Source organism: Oncorhynchus gorbuscha, linkage group LG06 (genome assembly GCF_021184085.1).
Source record: "Oncorhynchus gorbuscha isolate QuinsamMale2020 ecotype Even-year linkage group LG06, OgorEven_v1.0, whole genome shotgun sequence".
Classification (NCBI taxonomy): domain Eukaryota; kingdom Metazoa; phylum Chordata; class Actinopteri; order Salmoniformes; family Salmonidae; genus Oncorhynchus; species Oncorhynchus gorbuscha.
The window spans coordinates 56,115,551-56,126,192 of record NC_060178.1 but is presented as its reverse complement, the minus strand read 5'-3'; the positions used below and the strand labels follow the sequence as shown (position 1 = coordinate 56,126,192).

General features: G+C 38.5%; 1 protein-coding gene across 2 annotated transcripts; it reads left to right on the top strand.

Moving 5' to 3' along the window:
- The first annotated feature begins 1,276 nt into the window (after positions 1–1,276).
- Positions 1,277–6,661, top strand: LOC124037178 (homeobox protein EMX2). 2 transcript variants are annotated; one of them, XM_046351846.1, is made up of 3 exons: positions 1,283–2,116; positions 3,447–3,631; positions 5,185–6,661. In XM_046351846.1, exons 1-3 carry the CDS (start codon positions 1,729–1,731, stop codon positions 5,356–5,358), a joined length of 747 nt encoding a protein of 248 aa, XP_046207802.1. In that variant the 5' UTR covers positions 1,283–1,728; the 3' UTR covers positions 5,359–6,661. The 2 variants fall into 2 exon arrangements, with proteins under 2 accessions (XP_046207803.1, XP_046207802.1); XM_046351847.1 differs by lacking the exon at positions 3,447–3,631 and having other exon boundaries at positions 1,277–2,116; positions 5,185–5,344.
- Positions 6,662–10,642: the final 3,981 nt, after the last annotated feature.

Sequence of the window (10,642 nt, the reverse complement as noted above, 5' to 3'; positions counted from 1 at the left end):
TATAATCCGATTTAAAAAACAGATAAAAATGCATCTGCGAAGCAACACAAACATAGGCACAGACACATGCATACACACACATGATAACATAGGCACTGTACACACACGTACACATGGATTTTGTGTTGTAGATATGTGGTAGTGGAGTAGGGGTCTGAGGGCACACACTTAGTGGGTTGTGAAATATGTTATGAATGTATTGTAATGTTTTTAAAATTGTATAACTGCCTTAATAATTTCGCCGGATCCCAGGAAGAGTAGCTGCCGCTAATGGGGATCCATAATAAATAAAAATACAAAATACAAAGTCAATCTTAGATTTAATTTACAGAGTGTACCCTCGGCAATAACAATGAAATAACAATTAATAATCATATACATAAGCATATGTATATGATCATGTCAATGTTTTGGACACGCACTCGATAGCATTTTCTTACACTTGTGGGTCACCAAAGATGGGCTTTATAATAATGATAATGACTAAAAACCTACAGTTATCTTATTCCAACAGTGCGAGTTTAATGGATTAAGAAAACATCATGCGTATTTTCATTGGAATTCAGCAATAGCAAAAATAATGAATATATCACTAACATGTAAGTTTATTGCGGTACATAGTAGGTTATACATTACGATTGGCTTTACATTTAAGTTATTGTTTATTAAGCTTTATTGTTATGGTACAGGCTTTGTAAACCTCAAATGACCAATGATAAAGTTTTCATCAGTGAATGTTGGACTTGCACTGGATATGGTAGGCCTACGTAGTCCTAAATGAATGGATCGTTAGTTGGTATGTCAATACAACAAACGAACTGCACTGAACGTCGTGTGGATCCAATATCCATTACTCCAATATTCTAGCCAATAGAAATTGGGGAGACCTCAAGCCTTGACTAATCACAAACGGATTGGAGAAAATGAAAACACGGAAAGACGATGCCAGGGTATGTGGTGGGGTATGCTGGAAATACCATAATAATGGAAAATAAAAATTGAATTTAAAAGGTAGACCTACATGTAAAATGGTAGACCCTTATTTAAACAAAACTATGTGCTGGCTATGGGTAAACACACCCAGTTCAATGGTTTGTAGGCTACATTTTACACTAAGAATTTATCACACATGTCAAAAAATGTTAAACCGAATTTTAGCACTATACCTCAACATAAAAATCAACACTGATAAACATGAAGGCCCCTTTAAGACCAACTGCCCTCAGGCCTTATCGGTAGACATAAATGCAAACATAAGTACCTTGAGCTTTTCTACTGGTTCAGATGAGTATGTAAAATGTTCTGAAGATCTGGTTCTGAACGAATCCGTTCCGTTTTGCTCGAGTCCGCCTCTCTGTGCCTGTTCCTATTGACGCACTTAAAGTCTCTTCCCTCAACCTTAAGGCGAGTAGCAGCGACCAATCACCATGCCATTACAGGCTTCAGAGGAAGCTGTTTATGTGACTCCAGCGCTAATTAGGCTCATGAACTAACAAATCGCTTGCACAACTGTGAGGAACCGATCACATCCATGGATTGTCTGGCGCAGTCGACCACCTTTATGGCTATTAATTGATTTGTTGTTACTTTGGCTTCTATTCTTGCTGTACTCTTTGCTCCAAAGTTATTTATGCTGACAAACTTTCTCGGTGTGGAGTAGTAGCCTATTTTTACGAAGAACGCCTGCACCTCTTAAATTCTAAACTGGGGAATCTTGACTATCAAACCATGTTTCAACCTACACCGAAGAGGTGTTTTACCATAGAATCGTTGGTAGCGAAGGATAATCCTCTACCAGTTTCGAGGTCAGAGGAACCCATACGACCAGCGGCTCTGAGCTATGCAAACTCCAGCCAGATGAATCCATTTCTGAACGGGTTTCATTCCAGCGGCAGGGGCGTCTACTCTAATCCGGACTTGGTGTTTGCTGAGGCGGTCTCACATCATAACAACTCCGGTGTCCCAGTTCATTCGGTGCCTCCTCCACACGCTTTGGCTCACCCACTTTCGTCCTCGCATAGTCCGCACCCTCTTTTTGCCAGCCAGCAAAGGGACCCCTCTACTTTTTACCCATGGCTAATACATAGATATAGGTACTTGGGTCACAGATTCCAAGGTAGGTTGAGATCGCATTTGTCTCTTTGACGTATTTATTACGGATTTGTACTGTTTGTCTTTTGGGATTTTTCCATAGCATTTCTCGTCAACTGTAGTTTATATAACATGTATTTACGAGGATAAAGACACGAATGCTATAGTGACGTAAATATCAGTGAGCTATCGAAATATATATTTGTGGTCCTTTGAACAAGTGTTTAAATTGTTTTTGTCTGTTATAGGCTAATTAGAACTGTTAACCTGGAGTAGACTACTTTCAGTAATGTAGGGCATAGTATTTCTTAAGGTGGTTACACGGGTTCACATGTATTTTGCCTGTAGCCGATTTACATTTTGTTGAAGAAATCGCAGTGTGGACTTAAAGTCCTTTAGCATCTAAAACATTTTATTGAAACACAAGTAATCATAACACCATACAAATCTAAATTGTAGATCTATATAATTAATTGGATTGTTATTTTTTTAAACAATTGCTGACTTTAAAAAAATAGTTATTAATTCCTTTTCTCGTTTTAAAAATGTGTGTGTTTAAAGTGCAAATCAACTGAACAACATTGATAGAAGACTGTGTCATTTATTGCAATCTTCTGTGCCATGTAATATGCTATGGGTAATATTTGTGGGATATGTTTTTATGGCCAAAACTGCTGTTTTAAGAAATTGTACACTATGCACTTTTAAAATCACACTATTAATTTATACGCCCGCAAATTGGACTGTCATTTGAAAACATTGTTTTATGCTGGTGCATGCACATATGTATATGAGACGTGCAAATTGTATAGTAGACCTAACTAAACGATTTATTTTAATTTGGAACGAATAATGGTTACAAGTGTCTTGTTAATAATTAAGACAAATGTTGGGTTAATGTATCCTGTGTTATTCTCCAGCATATACTTACATTAAAGCCTACCAGTGACTGTAATGTAGAAAATAAGTTTGAAAAGGGTAGCCTATATGCTCACAGAACTCTTTGTTATTGTAGACTATTATATTTTCAATGTGTAGTGTTTTTAAGATCCCGTATCACAGTCGGGATAGAATCGCCGCTTAAATAGCTACTGCATAATCCTAACGTTGCCATTTGAAGACTATAAACGGTATCAATTTGCTATTGTTTAAGTTCTTGTTGTCGAAAAAAAATCAAGGTGTTCCTGTGTCTAAATTGGTCTCGATGTTCAATTGAGTGGTGCCGTAGACTTTAGTTAAAAGTTAGAAGGCCCAAGTCTACCGTATAACCAAAATATGATCATGGCATCATCGTCTCTTTAGCCTCAGTTTGCAAGATTGTTCATAATGAATATCCCTCCCATTGTCGTTTTCAGGTAACGAAACAAGCCCGGAGAGCTTCCTTTTGCACAATGCATTGGCCAGAAAGCCCAAAAGAATTCGGACAGCTTTTTCACCTTCGCAACTTCTGCGGCTTGAGCACGCATTTGAAAAAAACCATTACGTCGTAGGTGCAGAACGAAAACAGCTTGCGCACACCCTTAGCCTCACAGAAACTCAGGTAAGAACATTTTCCCTGAATTTAATATTCACAGGTTTATCGTTAAATCCGCATCAGTTCTAGTTTGAATAGGGAATGGATTTAAAATACGATCATGTCAATTTGCATCAAACCTTACATGACCCACAGGTTACAACAATAACTGTTTTTGTGTAGACTACGGAATCTGGAATATGCTAATTTTTCTCGGAATAATTAGGCTACTTATTGGGAATTCAAAGTTCTCATTGCATAAGCTATAAGTGACATTAGGGGAATTATACAAATATATATTGAAAACAGATAATATGTTGTATATTGGGGGAAACTGCACAAATGCCATACTTAGAATAAAGGTTCCATATAGCATAGAACCAAAAATGGTTATAACGCTTTCTTTATATATGGAAGCCCTATAACTTCTTTAGGCCTAAATAACCCTTTTGTATGGTTATTTTCACTGAACCAAATGGTTCTAGAACCCCAAAATAAACATATTTCTAAGAGTGTATGGTTATATATAGGCCTAGACCCAATCTATCTAGCAAGATGTCCTAGACTAGGCCTAATTTAAATGAAGGGGGAAAACGATAGAAATGAAAACACAAGTTTATTCATTTTTCAAAATCACAAGACAAACAAATAAATGTATAGGCTACACCATTGGCATTGAAGCTTTAGTTGGAGCAAATCCATGATCATAGGCTATAACCTCGTTTTAGGCGGGGTTGAGAGAAAAAGGTCCCCATTCAAAATGGAGGGCAATTAACCAGTTAACCATTTTATAGGATCTATGGCACGCTAAAAAGAATGAGCCGGACTCAATGAATTTTCCTGGCCATATTTAAGATCGTATTTGTGCCTATCAGCTTGCGGAACGGTCGGTGTCTTTTGTCCCAGTGTCACCACCAGCTCTTCTCTAAACGGAGGCTATTAGAGGGGAATGAGGAAGAAATGAACCATCGCCCACTTCAATTAGCTGACTGAAAGCACATTAAATGCACCTCACTTGCCAAGCTGTCGGACGAATGGCTTGTAGATATGAATATAGCCCAGTGTAGCCTATTGATATGCATTTACAAAAGGCTTAAAATTAACAGGTTTATGTATAAGAAATCTGGATTTTGACAATTGTTTGAAATTATTATAAATTAAATTAAACATTTATGCAATTGCATATCCATGGCCCTATTTGCGTCATGTTTTTTTCGACCAATAGGCTTAGGGACATCAATTTCTGGTATATTGGCTTATGTTTATACTAGGCTATAACCGACAGACCTAGAGCATGCATGCAGTTAAAAAAAAAAAAAACTTTATCCCATAAAGGTATGAATGGACTACCCCTACATTTATTCATGAAATAATTTTTTTATCTTGGAAAATAACCTTACTTCTAGCCTATAATGTAAAGCCTTTAGTGCCATAGCATTGGGCACATTTTCACACGGCAATCTATGAGAGCATATGTTTATCTTTTGCGCTTCTGCTATTTGAATTCACACTTTTGCGCACATGGGTGGTTTTTGTTTAGTATTTGTGAATTTATTCTAGCCTTTATTTGTTTCCCTTAGGTAAAAGTGTGGTTTCAGAACCGAAGAACTAAGTTTAAACGGCAAAAGTTGGAGGAGGAGGGTTCAGATTCGCAACAGAAGAAGAAGGGGACCCATCACATAAACCGATGGAGACTTGCAACAAAACAAGGATCGGGAAGTCCCGAGGAAATTGACGTCACTTCAGACGATTAAAATAGCCTACTAAATTGTTTGAACCTGTGACAGCCGCGTGGCGTGAAGTATGACGTGGCTAAGGATGCTGTGTACAGGGAGAGGGTTAAGCTAATGTCACATTTCGATTCTTCGGAGATCGGCAGCTGAGGGTGAGAGAATTCAGATTGGTGGCACTGCTGTCACCATGGGTCTGTCAATACGTATCAAATTGCCCAGGCGAAAGTGATCGACAGTATCGCAGTCCACTTACCTGTCCCCCTTCCACGCACCAACCCACCACTACAATCTCCCACGAACCTCCCAAAAATGAATCTCCAATTCACATTGGAAATTTGCACTTCTGAAAGTTTCTAAATATGAACGTTTCCACTCAAGATACCAAAATACAAAACTGTTTTTGTAAAACTTGAATTGCATGGACTTTCTGGTAGTTGTTATAATTTGATTATTTTTTCAAAACACAACTTTGTTTTTACTCAATCGCAGAGATGTTGTGCTTCTTCCTTTTTACAAAGTGTGCAGTCTTTTAATTAATGATTATCGTGTTAAAGTGATTGTGAAAACAGTATGAAGTAGCAGTGCTGCGTTATAGTGTTTTTAAAGAAAACACAAATGGAAATGAATTTCGAAAACTTTATAAAAGTTTATCAAACCACATATGAAGTACTTAAAGGGAAAGTATCCAAGACACTCCTTAAACCCAAGCTTTACCATGTCTCTGTTTATTCTGGCCCGAGCATATTGTCAGGACGTGACCCTCAACGTGAGAGTTGCCACGAAGGACTAATGCAAGAATTGACAGCCATAGAGGCGAGAGAACTTCAAGCACTGAGCGTTTCCATGTACAGAGATAGTCCAACAAAAAGTTAATGTTTCTGTTAAACCATCTTTTACCAGAATGTACATAATTTTGTGTTTGTGTTAAGTTTGCTACAATTTTAACACAAAGTATACTTCCAAGAAGTATGTAATTGTCAATATTTTGTCAATAAAGTTTTATCAATATGTTGCGCGCAGAGTAAAAGTAGGCCTAATGGTTTTGATTTACGAGCAGCTTTCCTATCTTGACATTTTATACCCGCTGTCACCAATCACCCGCTTCATATCCTATATCTTGATTTTGGTCATACCAGTCTCTCAAGTAGCCTACACTTGAGGTAGCTCTATGACACATTTCAGAGGGAATCCAGACAATGTGGAGGCTTGTTAAAGTAACTTATAAATCATGCTATTACTAGAGAACGCAAGATTTTTTTTTCTGTAGCAAGTGCATGGTTGTTTTTCCGAGGGGCAGCGTCTGGTCTGCTCAGGCTACAAAGAGTCCTACGAGCTTTTGTGAAAGTGCAAATCAGTTTGGGCAATTATCATGGGAGTAATATGAGGGGGAAAGGGGATGCATTGCCCAGTGGTCCACGTTAATCTCTTAATCCGTGGATCCAATGGGGTTTGGTTGGACATAATTTAGTACAATCTGACTACCCCTCAAGAAGCGATAAGAGAAGGTTGCAATGTGCAGCAAAATGGGATCTTTGTTTAATATCTTGTCTCGTACAGCCACAGATATACACATACACACGCTCTTCCCACAAAACAGCATCAATCCATGCCTAGGCTACTCTTCTCATTTATGTGCAGCCTTATTATGCTTGTGTGGGGAAAAAAGAAAAGCATATTATTTATTTTTTTAAATGTAAAAATAGTTTTTACATCTGTGACACCTTTTATATAGCCTACCCACATCGTTCATTATAAATGACTCAAAAATAACAAGGCACATAGGAAAACTATTTACACTAGTTATCTCAGAAATGTGTCAAATCCACTATGAACGATTTATGATGTGAGGTGTAGTGTTTATTTCTATAATTGTTTCACAGCTTGAAAATTAGCTTTTCGGAGGGGGTGTGGTGTGGGGGGCTATAGGCCTATATACAAACTATATGGATGGGGAATTTAAGTAGGCCCATGCACTATAACAGCAATAAAAATCTTCAGAGAATACCATTAGCTTTGAAAAAACCCTAAAAGCTTTATTACAAACCCAGCTTTGAAATAGGGGGATTAGAGGGCTGAAAGGGTCCCACAATAGTTAGAAGAAAAGGTTTCATGCTAATGAGGTTAATGCCCTTTGTATCTCCGGACTCCACAACTTCATTACTCCTATCTCGGGCAACACCGAGCGGCTCAGAGCGCGCAATCCACTCGAGCTTCTCCCTAGCCTGCCTAAAGAAGGATTTGATAGCAGTCCTGTTCAAACTAGATAATTATATCTTTTCAAGTTGGAATTAAGATAAAGAAAGTGCAGTGAAGGCGGTGAGCCTTGATCCGCTGCAAACAAATTTGGCGCACTTTCTCCCTCCGCCTTGCATCAATAGGCAGGATAGCCCCCTCATTAGGCTATGACTTGGTCTCCTTTTATTACATTTTCACTCTTTTGATTTAAACAAGGCAATATTTTGAATTTAATGGCAGATCCTTGCATTTAACGAAATTAAATAAATAACAGAACCAGATCTGTTAAAATGTACGTGTTTCCCTATGAATAGCCAAGGCCTACATCATTCACAGACCAAATTTAGTTGATTTTTTATTTAACTACGCAAGTCAGTTAAGAACAAATTCTTATTAACAATGACGGCCTACCTCGGTCAAACCCTAACGATACTGGGCCAATTGTGCGCCGGCCTATAGGACTCCTAATCATTGTGGGTTGTGATACAGCCTGGAAACGAACCAGGGTCTGTAGTGACGCCTCTAGCACTGAGATTAGACTGCTTTAGACTGCTGCGCCATTCGGGAGCTCGGGGAGGACATTTCTATTTAACTTGCATGCCTTTATGGCACATGCTGACATTTATGTAGCCAAGTGGCCAGAGTGTTGGGCCAGTAACCGAAAGGTTGCTAGATCGAATACCCGAGCTGACAAGGTAAAAATCTGTCGTTCTGCCCCAAACAAGGCAGTTAACCTACTGTTCCTAAGCCGTCATTGTAAATAAGAATTTATTCTTAACTCACTTGCCTGGTTAAAAAAAAGTATATATATATATATATATATTAGAGTGACTATATTTGTCAAATAGGCCTAAAGGATTAACACTGCATTCTATCTGGTGTCAATTTATTTTATTCAACATAGCTCTGTGTTTTTTGTGATAAAGACCATGATAGGCCTATATATTGCATAGAGGTTTGTACCTAAAGACAAACCTTCTCATTTTTATAAGGCCGACAAAATTAAAGGATTTAATGATATTTTGTTTTGATAATTTACCATGATCACTGAGGTGACAGAGTAAAGCAGTAGCCGGAGGGATAAAGTACCAATGCGCACAGAAAAGCGCACCTGTCTTGAACAAGGCAGGTCCCACTGGGCACAGACGTCAATTCGACGTCTATTCAGCGTTGTTTCAACATAATTTCATTGAAGTTAGGTGGAAAACAACGTTGATTCAACCAGTGTGTGCCCAGTGGGCTAACGTTGTTGGTATTTTTATTGTACTGTTTCCTCCACTCAAACATGCTCCGAGTCAGTGAATGTTAGGTTATGAGGTGCTAGACCTCATATATCAATCGATTACTTTCCCAAACAATCAAGCTGTGCGTATGGGGAGTGCTGGGGACCCTGTGACCCGCTTATCTAACCTTGCGCTGCTATAGGCAGTACAGGGGCTAAAACGTTTTTTTTTTTGTGCCACGCTTATTAAGGACTGGGAAACGATCAATCATCAAAGCCCCATGGCTTTGGTTTATTATTAAGTTACTTAGCCTGGTCCTCGTTTACCAGTTGCGATGTAACTTAAGCATTACGATGATCGTACCAGATGCATCGTTATTTACGAGTCAACTTGTTAAGTGTCCCCCAAACAAGCACGTATTATAACGTTCACTTAGTGATTTCAATATTATTGTAATAGCCTAGAGAACTACATGTCTATTTAGCCTGTGTATCTTTTAATGCTGTCATCTCGTTTTTTATTTGAAGCATAATTGTATCCTTCACTTGTTTGTAACAATTGCCTACTTTGGAAACTTTGTATTAGTAGTCAACTTCCTTCTGATGTTTTGGCAGTCACAGTCAGACACGTCGCCTAATCATCTTGATTCTATGTTTAGCGCGGATCTTCTGTGAATAAAGTGACTCGGAAGGGCAAAAAAAAGCGGTCAGGATCACTCGTAGATGTGTGAAGGTTTTTAATAGCCACATTAATAACGAAGGTTCTAACGAAGGCTCTGGTAAATGAGGCCCTGATCATTGCTGGCTGCTAAATACTCTATGAGAAATATGGATTCTGACACCATCTGAAAGGCTTGTGCATAAGCCAAAGGTCTACTTACCTGATGTGAAATAATTATCCGTCATTTAAAAAGCGGTCATATCAAATGGTCCCAGTGACCAAAAAACCCCAATCTACAATTAGTACCTAGACTATAATTAGCCAACGTCTGCTGAAGTCACTAATGTGAATGGTATTTGGATGGCGACCCGCGACCATTACACACCAATAACGACACTTTCCTGCTATATCCTAAATACTGAAAACAAGTAGGCTATATCTGCAAAAACAAACACACATTAGTTGAAGCCCACCTAGTTAAAACACGCAATGAGACTAATCCGCGCGTGTTAGCCTAGGCCCTGTAGTCTACTGATAACTCGCACTTTCAAATTAATCAAAATATATTTTACATCACCATTAGGCACAGACGACTTTAATCATGGCTTATATCGTTCATGTTTATGATTCCATTTTTGAAAACGTACTTTTTTGCTTTGCATTTAGGCTACTGGTAGGCCTATGCTGTAGCGCTACATGCTTACTTCCGTCATTCACCTTGCTTGACACCAGGTTAGACCTATACAGTGCGGTGTACACAGTGTCAGCTACGGCCTTTTCACGTTCTCATCTCGTATAGTAAGTGGGTTGAAGTCATGTCAGAGAATAACATGTTTCTGAGCTGCCGTCGCACTGTAAGAATTTGATGCCAGGACAAACTGATCTATCCTGTTTCACAAATTGCATCTGAAATCGATCCTTCAAACGAGAGAATGAACCCTAAACACTTCCCTTGGCCTTGACATAAGGTACAGTGATAAATATACAAGACTAATTAGCAATCACCATATAATCATCTTCCAAATTGCGTAATAAATTAGATTAAACATGTTTGTGTCTCGGAAGCAGTTTCTCGTTTGATTATTTACGAGGGAGGGGCTTGCATAGGCCTATTGAGATTATTGTTTTCCAAACACATCAATTTTCATTTTTACATGTAGAAGGCAGAGCCAATTGTAATTTAGATT